Consider the following 20,260-nt stretch of genomic DNA (forward strand, 5'->3'; position numbering starts at 1 on the left):
GCTCTCATAGTATTTATACAGTTGCTCCTGTTAAGTTCCTGTTTGTTCCCTTGCATATATATCTTCCTAATGTATGGACATACATTGTTAAACATATATACACCATCTGTATAGTATGTTATTTTCGTAAATGTTACCAATCACCTCTACATATTATTCCACAGCGTGGAATAGTGTTCCGTTTTCTTTCGATATGTGGATACTACGGTTGGAGGTTACCTCAATTTGTGAGGCATTGTTAATGATAACATGCTCAGGCTCTGAATAAGCCTACACACAAACAGAAAGATTTGTGGTGTAATCAATGGTTTAAATTAGTGTTTTGCTTCTAAATGCAATAATAACGATTCATTCTCACAGGATTAACAGACAAAATTACTTTGTAGTAAAATAAAATTTGGTATGGTTAGCTAAGAGGCAAGCCATTTGGGAGTTTTCCAAAATTCACTGCTCACAACATTATATTAGGATTGAAATTTGCATATTTCCAACATAAGGTAGACAGCTTCATCACTCCTTATTACATATACCCCTCATCTAAAATAGCAATACAAATTAGAAAAAAGCACCTCAAATAGGCAGACACTTTGGCGTTATTTCATTTCCTTTTCTGAACTGTAGGCCAAATCAAAGGTGGCCATGGATCAGCATACATGAGGGAAAATGAACATCTAGCTGAGTGGTGCCAAAAAAAACAACCGCTTACTCAATGTCAGCAGGACCAAAGAGCTGATTATTGACTCCAGGAGAAGGAAACCAGAGGTCCATGAGTCAATCCTCATCACAGGATCAGAGTGCAGAGCGTCAGCAACTTTAAACTCCTCAGTGTTATTATTTCTGAGGAATTGTCCTGTGCCTGGCACATAAGTGCAATTACAAAGAAAGCACAACAGCTTCTCTACTTCCTAAGGGATTTGTGAAGGTTCGGCATGACATCTAAACCTTGACAAACTTCTACGGATGTGTGGTGGAGAGCATATTGCATGACAACCTGGTATGGACACACCAGTGGCCTTGAACGGGAAACCCTACACAAAGTAACAGATGTGGCCCAGTTAATCCTTGGTAAAGCCCTTTCCACAATTGAGCACATCTACAAAGAGCATTATCACAGGAAAGCAGTATCCATCATCAGTGACCCCCATCACCCAGGTCACACTCTCTTTTCACTGATCCTGGATTCATGCTCTCATCAGGAAGAAGATCCAGGAACCTCAGGACTCACGGCGCCAGGTTCAGAAATAGTTACTTCTTCTCAACAATCAGGCTCTTGAACCAAAGGGGCTAACTTCACTCATCTTCACTTGCCCCATCATTGAAATGTTCCCACAACTCATGGACTCTATCTCATGTTCTCAATATTAATTGTTTATTCCTTTATTATTCTTTCTTTCTTTTTGTACTTGCACAGTTTGATGTCTTTTCTATCCTGGCTGAACGCCCAAGTTGTTTCGGTCTTTCATTGATTCTACTATGAATACTATTCCATTATGGATTTGAGTATGCTTGCAAGAAAATGAATCTCAGGGTTGTATATAGTGACATATATGTACTTTGATGATAAATTCCCATTTGAACAACATCGCATGCTGAGATACAGGGTAGTGGCCTTTTCAGGAGCACTTTTTTTTGGAGATACAGTGTGGAGTAGGCCCCTCCGGCACGTTGAGCCACGTTACCCAGCAATTCCCTGATTTACCGCTGGTGTAATCACGGGACAATTTACAGTGACCAATTAATGTATCAACTGGTATGTCTTTGGACTTTGGGAGGGAACTGCAGCACCCAGAGAAAAACCATGCAGACACAGGGAGAACATACATATTTCTTCACAGGCAGCGGTGGGAATTCAACACAGGTCACCTGTACTATGAAGTCTTGTGCTAAACACAACGCTACTGTGCTGCCCCTGCTGCACCAGCTGTTACTAATCAATGCTTTCTTTATAACTTAGATTTGGAGACCTGCCAAGTTAAAAAAAAACTTACATAGGTAACTGCACTTAATTTACAATTTTTAATACAGCATTTAAGACCATAAGACATAGGAGGAGAATTAGTCCATTCAGCCCATCGAGTCTGCTCCATCATTCCATCATGGCTGATCCTGGATCCCACTCCACCCCATACACCTGCCTTCTCGCCATTTCCTTTGATGCCCTGACCGATCAGGAAAGGATCAACTTCTGCGTTAAATATACGCACTGACTGGGCCTTCAATGCAGTGTGTGGCAGATTCACCACCCTCTGGCTAAAAAAAATTCTCCTTACTTCTTTTCGAAATTTTGAGGCTATGCCCTCTAGTTCTGGATACTCCCACCACAGGAAACATCCTCTCCACATCTACCCTATCTAGTCCTTTCAACATTCGGTAGGTTTCAATGAGATACCCCCACCCCCACATTCTTCTAAATTCCAGTGAGTACAGATGCAAAGCTGCCAAATGCGCCTCATATGTTAACCCCTTCATTCCCAGAATCATCCTCGTGAACCTTCTCTGGACTCTGTCCAATGACAACATCTCCTTTCTGAGATACGGAGCCAAAAACTGTTGACAATACTTCAAGTGCAGCCTGACTAGAGTCTTATAGCCTTCAGCATTATCTCCTTGCTTTTACATTCTACTCCCCTTGAAATAAATGCCAACACTCCATTTGCCTTCTTTACCACAGACTCAACCTGTAAATTAACCTTCTGGGAGTCTTGCACGAGGACTCCCAGTTCCCTCTGCACCTCTGATGTTTGAACCTTCTCCCCATTTAAATAATAGTCCGCACTATTGTTCCTTCTATTAAAATGCATTGTTGTACAATTTCCAACACTGTATTTCATCTGCCACTTTTCTGTTGTTTCTTCCAATTTGTCCAAGTCCTACTGTAATCACATTGCTTCCTCAACACTACCTACCCCTCCACCTCGCTTCATATCATCTGCAAACTTTGCCACAAAGCCATCAATTCCATTATCTAAATCATTGACAAGCAATGTGAAAGGTAGCAGCCCCAATACTGATCCCTGAGGAACACCACTAGTCACCGGCAGCCAACTAGAAAAGGCCCCCTTTACGAATAAAAGCCCAAATAGAACATTAACCATGGTTCTGTGCTTTGGAAGTCAGAGGACTCCTCACTTTAGATACCATGTTCCTGCTCCAGTGACACAGAATATCACAATGGACCTACAGAATGATATTGATTCCTCACTGATGGGACATTTCTTATTGTATAGAATTATGAAAAACCTGCAGTACTCAAATTGGGCAGCAGAAATTAGGAAACACTGCTTCATGCAAGGATTGCAAAGTGTGAAGCTGTCTCCTGTAAGAAGCAGCAGGTTGATAATGTTTCAATTATATTCTCAATCAATAATTTTAAATCTGGCATTCTACAGTATGGTGCTACTGTTGCCTCACACCATCTCTCCACCAACCCTCCCTCTCATCCTCTTTTTCCCCCATCCCTCAATTAATGATCAAAATGTTTGTTAAGTGCAAACATCTAACACAAATTAACGTTTTTACATAGATAAGTCATTGCAGTGGGTTAAAACTGTCACCTCAAAAGGCTCGAGTTTTATTAACGGAGATACTGCTGACATTAAAAGATGCAACCAAATGTTATTATCAACGTTATGAAATTTCTCTAAAATATTTATAATTTTTTTCTCTGTTGATGGTTAATTAGTACTTGAGTTGTTGTGTGTTAGACCTATACACAAGCAGAAAGATTTGTGAAATGTTACTGAGGAAGAACATTTCCCTGTTTGACAATTACAGTGATGCAGCCGAAGTGCTGGAGGTAGATCACAAAAATGTCCAGACACTCCACGTATTTCTTGAGCGCCGCAGTCTATCTGTAACAACATCAGTACACTGGAGCAGCTGTACAGAAATATGTTGTGTCAAATGATACCGCTGAACCATGCGAGAGGAATGAAGACTCGGGTAATTTCAAACATAGAAAAGTTTTCTTGATTTTTTTTGACAAGGTATCCTTTCACAATCTGTTTGGCAATGAGTTTGTGCCATGAAAATGCAGCAACACCTCACACATCTAAAAGAGCCAGCAGTACTTATTTACACAAGTGCATCCTTCATCCTAATTGATAACATTGCTGCAGTGATGTATCAGACGTGAATTTAAGAATTCTCTGGGAAGATCTGCTGAATAAGTATGGCACTAAAGGTTGTTCATGTCATTTTTGATCTATATGTGACCTTACTTGTGTACAAGCTCCTGTAACATGATCCTCCCCTAGAATTTTATCCCCTCTAATTTACCAATTAATATGAGAAAGGCTGCCATAAACTCTTTGAAGAGTGCACTTCATAAACAGCATAATAACTTCACAAGAGGCACTTAGGGATTTGACTTTTACAAAAATTGAGCTTTCTGTTAACATACTGTGTCTTGTATTGACCATCAACCACACCTACCCAAGGCCACACATTGCAACAATCTGATTTTCTTGCTGAATTCACAACGAGATGTAGATTCATTTCTGGCACTAGACAAACTTGAAGTCCCACATTGGTTCCTCTCCAGCAAATCACTTCAGAATTAGCAGGACCATCTACCAAAATTTCCTTCATGCTCAGAGGGAGAACTGAAGCAGTGCTTCACCCACAACACATCTTTCAACAATCTCATTTTGGAGTCATGTAGTCGACATGCAAGATCATTAGTTGCTGAACATGAAGTACTGCAGCAACCTCTGAATTTACTCAGACCTTGTTCTTCTTAGTCAACATTTCCACATCAATAAAAATATATTTGTTCTATTGTTTGTAGCTTTAATTCTAAGCAACTTTTCTTTACACTATTCCACTGCAAAGTATCCCCGACCAAAAGACAATTTAGCACAATTCGACACATTTCCTCATCAGTCTATTTACTTAAGAAATACAATTTTAAAAATCACATTTCAGATTTTTTTAAAAATGACCAATGCATGATATGTTATGTTCACCAAGCATTTTCAATATTTGGAATGCAAAGATACAATATCAATGTTAAAGCATGAAATATTTCTTGAAACGTTTGTATGTAGTGCTTAAAACATTTATTTAGCTGAAAGGAATCACGATGTATTCTATTGTGAACCAAAGGTCCAAAATAGATGTTAATCTGATTGGCTGTATACTTACCAGGAGCCAATCGTACTTTTAAAGGATGGAATAACATAAAGGCAGTATTTTGATTGTAAAATTCTCTGACACAATTATGGGAAAGAATCAATAATTATAAAAGTTCATAAGGCTATTCCTCAAAGAGAAATCTGAATCACTTACATTGCACAATGAGCTGCACAGCTGCTTCACGTGGTTTCACGTTAAATCCATTGTACTGGCTCGTTTGGCATTTATATATTCCATTCATGTCCCTGGATACATTCACAATGCGCAATAATCCATCATAACTTTCCATCTGCATGGAGCCGTCAGGCATTGGAAGTTCCTTCTCTTTCTCTTTATCATAGCGAGACCAGAGGATTATGGGCTTTGGCTTCCCAGAAACCAAGCACTGTAGCTCCACTGTGTCAGCTTCACGAGCAACCATCAGAGATTTCTCTTTTGGGACAGACAGCGTTGGCGGAACTTGTAAACAGAAAGAAGGATAACATAGTTTCATTGAACGACTTGACATCCCTGTGCAGCAGTGTGAACAGTATATATATACTGGAAATAGGTGTATTATTTGGAAAAGCACAAATTTCACATCATTTTAAATGAGGACATATGAGTTAGGAGCAGGACAAGGCATGCGATCTGACTGTAACATCAGTCCTGCTTCCTACCACTGAGCCAATTATGAATCCAACACACTATCTTCATTTGGATACCGTGGAATCTAACCTTTCAGACTATCCTGCCTTGAGAGACCTTGTCAAATGCCTTGTTAAAGTCCAGATGCAGTAGACAACATCCACTACCCTACCCCATCTATCCTTTTGGTTACAAGGTTGGACAGATTTTTGCATAGTCGGGGAATTAAGGGTTATGGGGAAAAGGCAGGTAAGTGGTGACTAATCATAGTCAGATTAGGCATGATCTTATTGAAAAGTGGAGCAGGCTCGATGGGCTGAATGGCCAACTCCTACTTCTTATGTTCTTATGTAAGAGATCTGTCTGACACAACTTCCCACACACAACCAGTCTCCAGTCTTCTGGAACTTTGTCTAGTGCCAAAGATGAAGCAAAAATCTCTGCAAGGGCTTCAGCAATTTTTTTCTCTAGCTTCCCACAAAGTTCAAGAATGCACTGGGTCAGACTGTGGAGATTTATCCCATTAGTGCACTTTAATGCTTCCAACTCCTCCTTCCTGCTAAGGCAGCACGTCCCATTACCCCCATTACTTTAGCTTTCAACATTTTCTCCACAGTAAAAACTGAAGGGAAATATTCATTAAAAATCTCAGCCATTTCTTTTGCCTCACCTTGCCTGCCTGATCCTTCTCATATCCTCCTTTTGCTCTTCTAACTTCATCTCATGTTCTCAATATTTATTGGTTATTTACTTATTTATTATTATTATTTTTTACCTTTTGTATTTGCACAGTTTGTTGTCTTTTGCACACTGATTGAACACCAAAGTTGGTGCGGTCTTTCATTAATTCTATTATGGTTATTATTCTATTATGGATTTATTAAGTATGCCCATAAGAAAATGAATCTCAGGGTTGTGTATCATGACAAACATGTACTTTAATGATAAGTTTACTTTGAACTTTGAGCTCTTCACTTAAGAGCACTCCTCCGTTTGTTGTAATTGTCAAGAGATTCATGATTTCCAATTGTGTACACACAGTGTATGCCTTCCTCTTTCTCTTAACCAGATCCTTAATATCTCTCATCAACCAGGGTTTCCAAAGCTTAAAAAGTTCAAAATTCAAAGTAAATTTATCAGATTTGCCCTTCACCCTAACAAATACATACAAGCCCTGAACTCTTGACATCACAGCTCTTGACAATCGCCACCCACTCCATCCAGCCCAACTGATCCTTCACCTAGTTTGCCAGTTCACCATAGTCGGCACTACTTTCAAGCCCTTACTTAGGTTTGAAACAATGGACTCATTCATTTTTCCCTCAAACTAAATGTAAAAATGTATATTATATCAAGTTGGAGGGCAAGAAGAATAGGTCCAAAATTTTTTTAAAAATTGTTAAATATTTTCTTAAAAAAAACTTGGAAGTTCCTTGTTGTATTATTTCAACTTATTTACATAGCTTCCCAGCCTTATCCAATTTGATGTAATGTAGAACTCTTTCAGATTAGAAATGTCTGCATGATACAATGAATTGTTTTTAATATTTAATTTGCCATCAGTTTTTCAAAAGGTATTTTTGTTAGTAAAAATAGAAGAGAATTCACAGGAAATACTTGATCTTTTTTCACAGATAAAATGTTTCTTAAAGGTTAATACGAAGATCAAATTTTGTTTGAATACCGTATTTATTGTGAGGCCAAAAATGTTTTTAAAAAGCTGTGACTGCTGGAAATCAGTGACTGTCTTTATCGAGATTCAGGCCTTTACCTACAAATAATGTGCTTTCACTCAGAGTTTTCAATAAAGTTTGAAGAGCAGTGAGCTATTTAATTATAAAGTTGATTCCTTGCACACCGCTGTGTTTGAATGCATTTGACATTTAAGCTGTCTAGGGAACCGTTTTGTCACTCTCTGCCAGATACAAAGAAAGAACGCAGTTCTGCTTTGACTAATATGAACGAATGCTATTTAGACATGGTTGACTAAAGCCTTTAGAATAATGGAACTCTGCCATCAAATATTATTACTCAGTCAGTTTTAGTCAAACGAGTAAACAGCATTGAATTAATGAAGCCTTGTATGCATTTCAGAATCTTCTTTTGCTTAATATTAGAGACTTGTCTTTTACAAATACTAAATCTCCTTTTCTTCACTGTCAAATTAGAGTAAACTTTAATGCACCGAAGGTCAAGAAGTGAGTTACATGGGCAGTTTATTCAATATCCAGTGCACATTATGATTCAAGAGGTAGCAGAAACATCAGCATTGACTGGAATGCTGTCTTTACTAAATGAACAGTATGAAAAATGGGAAAGCAGGAGCTACAATGTAGGCTGGAGCTGGGGGAGAAATTCACTTGAGAAAAATAGCATAAAGCTTTGATTGATTTTGACTAGATTGTCAATAGGAAAATCTGATCAATGAGGGACCCTTGCTATTTACATATATTGGAAATTTTCAGCAATACAGTAACATTAAATGTACTGGTACAAAAGAATTTACAGACTAATAACAAATGGAAATGAGACCACCTTCACAGTGACTGGGATCAAATGCGGAGACAGATTTCAGTGCGGATATTTGCTGTATAAATGTCACCTAGGGTAATGAAAAAATACTTGCTCTCTTTAAACCATTATTAATTACCAAAGTTAAACTAGATGAGCTGCCTTGATTTCATAGCTGTGATCTCCCAGTGGGAAGGTCAAGGATCCAGTTGCAGAGGGAGATACAGAGGCCCAGGTTTTGGAGCTTGTTGATTAGTGCTGAGGGTATAATGCTGTGGAATGCTGAGCTGCAATCAATAAACAGCAGTCTGATGCAGGTATTGCTATTGTCCAGGTGATCCAAGGCCGAGTGGAGAGCCAGTGAGATTGCATCCACTGTAGACCTATTGTTGTTGTTGCTAACCACGCCTTGTGGTGCATCGGACAGCAACCTTGCTGTTTCCTTAGCATTTTGTTAGTTTTTTAAAAATCGGACAGAGTTGCTAGCTCAACACTCAACTCAGCATAGATAGAGAACGGCCGGATTCGAACCCAGGATCACGCACCTCGAAATCCAGCGTGGATGCCACTATGCCACCAGCCAGCATATAAGCCTAATGTGGGAATCGGCAGATTGCAGTGGGTTCAAGTCCTTGCTGAGACAGGAGTTTTACCTAGTCATGACTAAACTCACAAAACACTTCATCATTGTAGATGTGAGTGCAACTGGCCGATAGTCATTGAGGCAGGTCACCCTGCTCTTCTTGGACACTGTTATGATTGTTGCCTTTTTAAAGCAGTTGAGGACCTCTAACTGTAGCACTCATAGATTAATGATATCCTTGATAACTCCCATACGTTGGCTGGCACAGAATATCAGTGCCCTACCAGGTACAGCATCAGGACCAGGCGCCTTGTGAGAGTTCATCCTGTTGAAAGATGTTCTGATGCTTGCCTCCGAGACAGAGATCACAGCGTCACCAAATGTTGTAAAGATTCACACAGGTGTACCTTTATTCTCCATTTCAAAGTGTGCATAAAAGTCACTGGGCTTATCTGGCAGTGAAGCATCACGGCCATTCATCACATTAGATTTTGCTTTATAGGAACCAATGGTCTGCAAACCCTGCCATAGATGACATGCATCCAATTCCATCTCTAATTTCAATCGGAATTGTTTTTCACTCTTAAAATAGTTTACCACAGGATGCACTTGGAATTCTTGTATAGTTCGGGATCACTGGTCTTGAATGCCACAGGTACAGCCCTCAGCAGACTATGACTCTCCTGGTTCACCTATAACTTTTGTTTGGGTATGTCGCTATGTCTTTGAAGACACACACTCATGCACACGGGTCTTGATGAAGTCAGTGACAACTGTGGCACATTCATTCATATTTGAAGATGAAACCCTGAATATTGTCCAGTCTGTCAACTCTAAGTATTCCTGTAAGAACTCCTCTGCCTCCCTTGGCCATATCTTCTTCACCCTCACCACTAGTGCAGTGGTCTTTAGTCTCCTCCTGTATGCTGGAAGTAGATGTACAGCCAGGTGACTGGACATTTCAAAGTGCAGGCGCTCGATGCCTCAGTAAGTGTTCTTGATGGTGGTGTAAGTGTTCTTGATGGTGGTGTAACAGTCATCAAGTGTGTTTGCTCCTCTGGTTCCCCAGGTGATATGCTGGTGGTAGTTGGTCAGAGACTTCTTCAAGCTGGGCTGGTTGAAATCTCTCCACCTCTCCACTCTCACCTTAAACCTACACCCTCCAATCCTGGAAAAAATAAATGAACCCTATCTATGCCCTTCATGATTTATACACCTTTATAAGATCACCCCTTATTCTTGTAAGCTCCAAGGAATTAAGTCCCAAACTGCTCAACCTCTCTTCATAACTCAATTCATTGCAACATCCTTGTAGATTTCCTCTATACTCTTTCAAGGTTAATGGCATCTTTCCTATAGTAGAGTGACCAGAACTGAACAAAATATTTCAAATGCCATCTCACCAACATCTTGTGCAAATGCAACAATGAATTCTAGGATAAACATGCTTATTTTCAAAATTTCCTCAAGTACTCACCTGTACTGCTAGATATATTGACATCAATGCTGATGTCAGGCACAACCTTGCTATTTAGCGAAGCTACACAAGTGTATGTCCCAAAATCGGTGAACCTCAAGTCAATAATGTCCAGACTGGTTGTGCCCGGTGAGACATCAGGATCTGTTGTGGAAATAACCATCCTTTCCGAGCTCCGAAGTGGACGTCCATTCTTGAACCACGAGAATGTCAACTCATCTGGGGGAATGGCCTCCACCTGACAGGAAATTTTAACCTCACGGCCAATCTGAATGTTATCATCATCGTGGTAAGGATCTGGGGTAATCCAGAAACGGCCCTTTTTCAGAGCTAGGATAAAGAACAGAGTTGATGTTCAATTTTTTTTTACATATAAAACAAAGAATAAGCAAATTAAATTTATCCCTCTGATGAGTACACCTTAATTTTTTTTAATGTGTGTGCATGACCTACAAACATGTGTATTAAGGAAACAATCAGGCCACTTAGACCCATAGAAAGCTCCACCATGTAGTAAGAACATGACTTATCTGACTGCAACCTTAACTCTGCATTCCTGTCTGTAAAGAAAAATCTTACGCCCGCTTGCTTATTACTCCTGGTACTATCATCTCTTTATGATTTTTTGAGAGAGAACATTTTGCCTCATCCCTATCATAAATGGGCCATTCCTTATTTTCATACAGCAAACCTTGATTCTAGTTCATCTCAAAATAGGAAACATCCTTTCCACTGACTTCCCTCAGAAAATTTAAAGCTCTGATCAAATTCCCTGCCACTCTTACACACTCTAAGGGATATAAGCATAGTCATCAAACCTTGCCTCATAAGACAACTTGCTCATTTCATGTATCAGTTTAATAAACCTTCTCTGCATCAATTCCCTGCTTAAATAAGGAGACCAACAGTTAAGAGAGAACTCTAGATGTGGTCTTAGTACCTCATATAACTGAAGCAGAACATCCCTTCTTTTCTGTTTTATCCCCCCAGCAATAAACTATGAAATTGTTATTTTTTCTAATCGTTTACAGCTCCTCTATACTAGCCTTTTGTGAATCATGCACTGGGACACCCAGGTGCATCTGCAATGCACACCTTCACAGTTTCTCACCATTTAGATAATGTGCTCCTTTTTCATCTGTACTGCCAAGATGAACAATTTTATTTTTCTACATTTTACTCCACTTTGCCTACTCAGTTAACCCACCTATGTATGTCCTTTAATGTACTGCTTATGTTCTGTTCACAGCTAACTTTCCTTCCTGTCTTTATGTCCTCAGCAAATTTTCATTTATGCCATTTCTCTGCTTACTATCATCCAGGCCAGTATGTTTTCTCCTACACAATGAGCTTTTGGTTTATTTGATAATCTTTGCTGCAGCATTTTATTAATCCTGTAAATCTTAGACCATATACTGGATTATGCTTAGTCCATAACATATATCACCTCTTCAAAGAACCACATGTGTTAATGTCCAACATAAGTCACCAGGTCACCACGAGACATCAGTTGGATGTGCATTCTTAGTATCTTAGGAACTATCAGCATTATTAAATGCAGCATGAATTTAATGTCTAATTCTCTGGGATTCAACTGCCAATGAGCAGGAATATCTGTAGTGAAAATTTTAACCTAATCAAGTAAGACATGGAACAAGAGCTCAATGTTGATCCTTGCTGTCTAGCCTCATCCAGGAAGAATGCCAACTGAGGCAATCACGTCGGCCTCTTTTGACAAAGAACCTCAGCATGAGCACAAACTGCAGAATGGCCACCATAATAAACAGGTTATATTTACTGACAGAATAATCACACAGACTATTCATTTTAAGAGCAGTGCAGTGTGAACCACATTTGAAATTGCAACATTAAAACAGTAAAAACAAACAACAGAAATTTCACCAAACTCCTTTTAAGGCAATGAAATACGAGTTATTCCTTTGAAATATGTTAAAAAAAGATTGAAGATGCTGGAAATGAGAAATAAAAACAAAATGTTGGAAACTCTCAGCAGGGCAGGCAGCAAATGTGAAAAGAGAGTTTCATCTCAAATATTAACAATGTTTCTCTTTCAACAGATGCAAACACTAATGCTCAGGAATGAAAATGTCTACAAAACATGGTGGATACAGCCCAACCATCGCAGCAAAGCCAATCTTACATTGGGCGTTCCATCACAGCAAAGCCCTCCCCGTTACTGAGCACATTTACAAGGAGGCAGAATCCATCATCCAGGCCGTGCTCTCTCCTCACTCCCACCGTTGAGCAGGAGGTACGTGAGCCTTAGGTCCCACACCACCAGGTTCAGAAACAGTTCTTACCCTACAAACTGAACCAGCATGGATAATTTCACTCACCTCAATGCTGAACTGACTCCACAATCCATAGTCTCACTTCCAACATCTCGACAATTCATGTTCTCAGTATTAGGTATTTAATTTCTAAATATTTACACTATTTGTCATCTTTTGCACATTGGTTATTTGTCAGTTTTTGATTTATGTACAATTCTTAATTAATCTATGGATTTTTTGTTCTACTGTGAATGCCTGCAAGAAAATGAATCTCAAAATACTATATGGTAACATATATGAACTTTGAATTATGTACTTTCAAACCTGATGAAGGGTCTTGGCCCGAAATGTTGACTGTTTACTCATTTTTATAGATACTCCCTAACCTGCTGAGTTCCTCCAGCAGTTTGTATGCGTTGCTCCAGATTCCCCGCATCTGCAGTATCTCTTGTGTATAATATGTGTATATATATACTTTCTTAGAAGTTTGCAAAGATTCAGCATGTCATCTAAAACTCTGACAATCTTCTGCAGATGTGCTGTAGAGAGGGAGAGTTAATTGACTAGTTGCATCACGGCCTGGAATGGAACTCTTGAATGGAAAGGCCCACAGAAAGAAATGGGTACAGCTCAATCCATCATGGGTGAAGCTCTTCTGACCATTGAACGCACCTACAGGGAGTGCTGTCGCAGGAAAGCAGCACCCATCATCAAGGTCCCCCACCATCCAAGTCATGTCCTCTTCTTGCTGCTGCCAACACAAAGGAGGTACAGGAGACTCAGGACCCACATCAGGTTCAGGAATAATTATTACCCCTCATCCGTTAGGCTCTTGAACCAGAGGGGATAACTTCACTCACTCCAACACTGAACTGTTCCCACAACCTGGGGTTTACAACTTTGGGTCCACTTACCCCTTGCTTAATGGGGTATTGGTCCATGGTATAAAAAAGTTTGGGTAATCCTGCTGTAGACTCACTTTCAAGGTCTCTTCATCTCAGGTTCTTAATATTTATTGCTTATTTATTTATTTATTTCAGGCAGTTGGGGCTTGTTAACCATGGTGGCGGCTCATCTAGGAGAAGGAAAACTGACCTCAAGCTTCCACTGCCTTACAGCTATTCCCACTCATGGAGAAGGCTACAGGAGCAAAAACCTTCGGAAGAATCCGGAACTGGAGTCCCTAAGGCAGTCCTATGTTGAGTTCAATGCTGAATAGCAGCTCCTGCGAAGCTGCTGGTATCAAACTGTGTCAGCCTCTACTGTTCCTTTGGATTCATCAGCTGCATGGAGTGGGGGAACCTGCTGCCTCGGCAACAGCTTGCTCTCCATATTGTACTGCCCTGGTTTGCGTAGACAGACAGGACACAACATCCATGGTCAACCACAGTTAATGGAGGGCCTACTACTATATATTTATTTCTCTTGTTTACTTATTTATTTATGTTTTATTTTTCTCTTTGCACTTACTATGAAAGGCCACAAGAAAATGAATTTCAGGGTTGCATATGGTGACATATTTGTACTTGGACAATAAATTTATTTTGACTTTGAGATGCTGCCTGACCAGTAGAGTGTTTCCAACATTTTCTGCTTTCTATTAGCATAATATTGTAATTTTGTTTTTGAACATTTTTCAGCACAGGCATGACTGGAGAAGTGGCCTTCTGCTTTCCGAATGAGTCAATGATACAGTATCTGATTAATAATACAATACACATCCTTCCCTAAATTCAATGTTCCCTCATATTCTTGATACTTTCCAGCACACTAGCAGTGGACACTGATACGAAGAGACCGACATCATTATAAACAAGTAAACATTGAATCTAAGAAATTAAACGAAGCAAAGATGAAATGGAGTTCTCTTTGCTCAGAGTGTGTTTATATGGGTGCCACTACACTGTGGCTGAAAGAATTAATTGTTTTCAACTAGGAAAGCCGGGTCCTGGGAATCGGAATTTTGGAAATGGAAGCAGACCATAGATAATCATTGTTATCTGTTCAGAGACTGAGGGAGTGCTACATATTGAACATTTAATATTTTGGTAAAAGTTATAAAAGCTTGTCCATGCTTGCCAAAAATGGACTTCAGGTTCATCTCACTCCCCAACTCATAACCCATAGTTTTACAAATACAGTCTTATTCAGTATTTCTTAATTGTTACTTTAATCTGAGGGACTCTCTGCTTTCTCGGATTAATACAAAAGATTCACTACATTAAAGGGAAGGAAAAGTATATTTATTCTGGTCAATATTTCTGCTTAATTTTATGATGAAAAGGGTAAATATGACCTGTGTTCCATTGTTCCTTATAGGGGTGGGGATCTGGCATTCACTGCCCGGTAAGGGTGGGGAAAGCTGTCACTGAACCTGCAGAGGGAAAAATTGATTGAAATAAAGGAAGGACATGGTCAACAAAATCAATATAGAGGTGATGAATTGTCAATATTAGCAATATGGCTATACTGGTGAGAAATGTTATACACTTTCACTTCAGGCAAAAGAATATAAACTGGGAGGTGGAGGTGGGATCTGTTTTATGAACAGAGTGGATATCAACAGTTACAACTTATTCATCAGGAAACTGGGGCTTGACACAGCATCAGAAACTGAAAGCAAGCTGCACAGAGGACATGTTTCAAAGCACAGTACATTTATTATCCAAGTACGTAAACATTATAAAACCTCGAGATGTCTCTCCTAACAGACAGCCATGAAACAAAGAAACTCAAAAGAACCCATAAAAAGTGAGGGTCATTGAACACCCAAGGTGCAGAGAAAAAACAAATCATGCAAACAATAAACATAAGCAAATAATATTCTGAACTGAAGTCCCGAGTCCATCCACAGCACAGAGCCAAATAAACCTCAAGGAGCAGAGAGCAGAACCAGCCTGTTCCTCACCTCAGGCCCCGACACCCTGAACTTTGCACTCAGCCCAGCGCCTAAACCATCATCCAAACATTGGGTTCAGTCACTTCAATACTCTTAGGCCTGGATCCCACCACCTCAAACTGGAGTAAATCATATAAATTAAACTGAATCCAGCTGAGATTAGGTTAAGAGTGCGCAAAGTGTGGTTGGTAGAACCATTAGCATATAACTTCACAGAGCAAAGCAAAAGCACATGAAACCTATCCCTCAGTACCCTCTCCAATAGCTTGCCAAACATACGGAAAGCTACTCGGCAAGTTGGGCATGCAGGAGTGAGATAGATCAGATGGTTGAATGGTGTTGCATAAACATTCTTGCAATTAGCATCAGCAAGAAAAAAGTAATTGTTTATGGCCTTCAGGAGGGGCAAATCAGGGGAACATAAACCAGTCTTCATGGTGGGGAGGGGTTGGGGGGGGGTAGGGTGGAAGGGGTGAGAAGCAAGTTCATACCGTCAACATATTGGAGGTTCTATCTTCGACCCAGCACATTGGTGCAATCACAAAGAATGAACCCCAGGGAGTTTGGAGTTTGAGGAGATTTACAATGTCACCGAAGAATCTCAAAACATTTCTACAGATGTGCAGTTGATAGTGTTTTGACTGGTTGCATCACCGCCTGGAATGGAGATTCCAACTGTGCAGGATGAAAGAGGCTACTGAGGGTTATAGACAGTTGTAGACTCAGCCAGCCCCATCACTGGCACAACACCCTCCCCCACCATCAAGGACATATTCAAAAGGCTGTGCCCCAAAAAGGGAGCATCCATCAGTAAGGACATCTGGGACGTGCCCTCTTCTCGTCTCGTTACAGCTACAGATGCCTGAAGAGCCACCCACCACCAATGCTTTAGGAGCAACTTCTTCTCCTTCGCCATCGGATTTCTGAACCCATGAACACCATCTATTGTTCTTCAATTGTACTATTAATTTATTTTTACAACATAATTGTTATGTATTGCACTGTATTCCTGCTGCAAAACAACAAGTTTCATGACACATGTCAGTGATTATAGATTTGATTCTGATTCCTATTCAGACTCTGACCACCAACATGAGGTTTAGAACATAGTGGATAGAATATAGCACTGTTCTGTGTACAGCACAAGGCCAGGCCCTTCGGCCCACAATGTTGTGCCAAACCATTTAGTAATCAATCAGCCAACTAAACTAATCCCTTCTGCCTACATAATGTCAGTATCCTTCCACTTCCCTCACATTCATGTGCCTATCTAATATCTCTTAAAATTCTTTCATGTACTTCTCTGCCTCCACCAGCATCCCAGGCAGTGCAGGGTTAGACACTTCATCTCTAGAAAAAAGTTAGTGTTTCTCTATCTATCTTTTCCTCAAATAATCTTATAAGGCTCTATCAGGTCTCTCCTCAGCCTCCACAGCTCCAGAGAAAACAACCCAAGTTGTACGAATACAAGAGTATTGAGGTTATGCTGCAGCTATATAAAACTCTAGTCAGGCCACACTTGTGAGTGTTGAGTACAGTTATAGTCACTCTCATTACAGGAAGAATGCAAAAACTGTGGAGAGGGTGAGTGCAGAAGACTTTTACCAGGATGTTGGACAAACTTGGGTTATTCTCTCTGGAGCATCAGAGGCTAATGGGAGACCTGATGGTAGTTTTTATAGTTATGAGAGGCATAGTTAGCGCCAAAATCTTTTCCCCAGAGTGGAAATTTCAAACACCAGAGGGCACGCTTTTAAAATTACAGAAGGGTGTTTAAAGGTGATGTGAGGGGTAGGTTGTTTCATTTTTACATAGAGTGGCAGGTAACTGGAATAGATTACAAGCAGACGGTTTGGTGGAGTTTAAGAGACTTTTAGAAAGATACATGAAGTTGAAGGAGAAGGATGGATACACATGAAACAAAGGAGGAGAACAGGCATAAATTAGTATCAAAACTGGCACAACACTGTGGGACAAAATGGTTTATCTGGTGTTGCACTGCTCGATGTTGTATGCTCTGTAACAAATGTAAATACACAGCATCCATAGATAGAGTGAATGCAATGACTGGCAAAAAATTCTCATTAATGAAATATATGTAAGCATGGATAGAGAGGCAAAGAGCTAGAGGGGTACAGATAAGATATTCTAGTGTGGGTGAGGGGGGAGGGGTGCAGAGCAGGGGGCATTAGAGTAGTGTAGTGCAATCGCTCTAGTCAAGTAAAATGTTGTCCTAAGTGATTGTCAATTGGTGAGTCCACAGGTGAGTTTAGAGTCCAACCAGAGATCCACATCTTCTGGTGCAGTGAGGATACAAGTAAGTGGTGGCCACGGTTAATGTTGAGTCATTTGATTGTTCATTCTTCCCTTTCGTACCTGCCACTTGCTCTTCGCGTAACTTCCTCTTGAACAGATTTCCTCCAGATGCATCTATGCCTTCCCAGTTTTTAGGTGTAAGGTTGAATTCCTACAGGAGGATTTTGATGGTATTCCTGAAACCTTTCCTTTGCCCACCAGGGGCTCAGTGACTTTCCTTCAACTAGGAGTAAAAGATCTGTTTGGGGAGATGTTAGATAGCCATCTGATGACATGACCTATCCATCAGAGTCAGTGTTGCTTTATTATGGTGGAAATACTGTTCATGTTGGCCTTCTCCAGTACCCTGGTGTTAGCACATCTGTCATTCCAATTGATCCTCAAAATCTTTCACAAGTCTCTTTAAGTGTTGTTCTTCCAGGGCTTTCAGTATCTCCTGTAGGTGGTCCATGATTCAGATCTATACAATAATATAGGAAGGACAATGGCTCTACAGACCAAAAGTTGTGCTTGGACCTGTAGGCCATGGTCTTGAAAGATTCCTTTTCTTAATTTTACATAGGCTCCAGCAGCACCACTCATGTGGTGGTTGATCTCTGCTTTTGAGGAGAGAATGCTGCTAAGGCAGGGAAGGTGGTCTACATTTTCAAGGGCGATATCATCCTTTTATGACAAATGGCTGGTTGGGAATTTGCTGATATAGGACCTGTGTGTAACCCAGGCTAATTAAGCCCGAAGTTGTAATATTAGAAAGTTCTACCTGTGGAGGGATGAAAACAAGGTTTATCAATTTAAAAAAAAAGAATTTGATAAAAACGCTATGCGAGGGCAGGATATGGTTGATACAGGACGGACGAGGAGAGAAACGCAGCAATGATTAAAAGCTGAAGACATGAACTGTTAAGAGTGGAATTGGTAGTGAGTATCTTTACCCTAAAAACTTGAAACCCTCAGGGTGAAACCTCTGGAGGAGAGACAATAGCAGTGAAAGATTTTTTGAAGCTACAGCTATAACATGCAGCAGCTTTAACAAGACAATATCGGCAGAGACGAGTGTCCACAAGCCCCACTGTGTAGTCAGGAATTAGTTCTGCAAAATCAAACCAAGAGATTTGATCAAGTTTTGGTACAAGTTTGTGAACTGACTTTCTGTGGATGATCAACTATTTCATTCCAATGAACCAAGAAACTAGATGGCGAGCCACCCAAGGTGAAGAACCAGCATGGGAACGAAATGTGTAATGACTCAGAGGATTTAATATGGTTGGATGTGTAAGTTTATTTTCATTTGAAGAATCCAAATTTGATTTTCTGCAAGAACTGATTATTTTTGCAAAGATTTTGATAAGTTTCTGAACGAGATTTACTTTGTTTAAGAGTTGTGATGTTGGAGAATTGTCGTGAAAGGAGTTAAACTGCGTATATATAATTTTTGAATTTGAATTTAAACTTGTAGATATATTGCCTGGAACTGAAACTGAAGTTAACTATAATACTTGAGAATAGGAATTATATTTGGTTTTCTAATTAACTAGGGATAAGTAAAAAGGAAAGTTTAGTCTGTAAATTTTTAAATAGGGAATAACACTAGATCTAATTAGTTAGAGAAATTGGAGTAACAAAGGTTATTGTAATGAATGTCACTGATTCTAACTAAACAGGAATTTTGTTGATATCTAAGATTTGGAACCTGAACAGAATGTTTGAATTTTGAATTGTTGTTATCATGTAAATATTTTGTGTGTGTGTGTGTGTGTTTCTCTCTCTCTCTCTCTCTCTCTCTCTCTCTATATATATATATATATATATATAGACACACACACACACACACACACACACACACACACACACACACACACACACACACACACGTGGCCATTCCGAATGAATATCGTATGTATAACTAGGGGGCCGTGCACAATCCGGATTTGATGGAGACTGCCGTGAGAAGCACAGAGAACATCTGGAGTAACTTCTGAAATGCCTGCTTTGTTGCCGCTGCTACTGTGTGATCGAGAATCTCCGGAAGGGAAGGCCACAGATTCTCGGCTTTGCCTATTGCTTGTTGCTGGGGCTGGGGTCGAAGCGCTCGGCAAAGATGGTGCTCGGTGCTCGGTGTCAGAGAGCTGGTCGGAGGCTCGGAGTTTTCGGACGGACTCGGAGTCGGACTGTGGTCAGATGCTTCCAGTATGCTGCATCGGCAAGTTGGTGGCGCTGGAGGTTCACCGTCTGCGTGAGATGATGGGACCTTCGAGAGACTTTGAGACTTTTACTGTGCCATGGTCTGTTCTTATCAAATTACGGTATTGCTTTGCACTATTGTAATTATATGTTATAATTATGTGGTTTTTGTTAGTTTTTAAGTCGGTTTGTCATATGTTTCTGTCATATCATTCTGGAAAAACATTGTATCATTT

General features: G+C 40.0%; 1 protein-coding gene across 1 annotated transcript in view; it reads right to left on the reverse strand.

The window, feature by feature from the left end:
• mdga2a (MAM domain containing glycosylphosphatidylinositol anchor 2a) overlaps positions 1 to 20,260 on the reverse strand; it is a 1,018,846-nt gene that overhangs the window by 489,122 nt on the left and 509,464 nt on the right. Inside the window, exons 7-8 of the mRNA XM_072270903.1 lie at positions 10,335 to 10,664; positions 5,290 to 5,595 (exon numbers count right to left, since the gene is read on the reverse strand). Of these exons, the coding sequence (XP_072127004.1) occupies positions 5,290 to 5,595; positions 10,335 to 10,664 (636 nt within the window). The remainder of the gene's footprint in view (positions 1 to 5,289; positions 5,596 to 10,334; positions 10,665 to 20,260) is intronic.

This window comes from Mobula birostris, chromosome 1 (genome assembly GCF_030028105.1).
Source record: "Mobula birostris isolate sMobBir1 chromosome 1, sMobBir1.hap1, whole genome shotgun sequence".
In the NCBI taxonomy this organism is placed as follows: Eukaryota; Metazoa; Chordata; class Chondrichthyes; order Myliobatiformes; family Myliobatidae; genus Mobula; species Mobula birostris.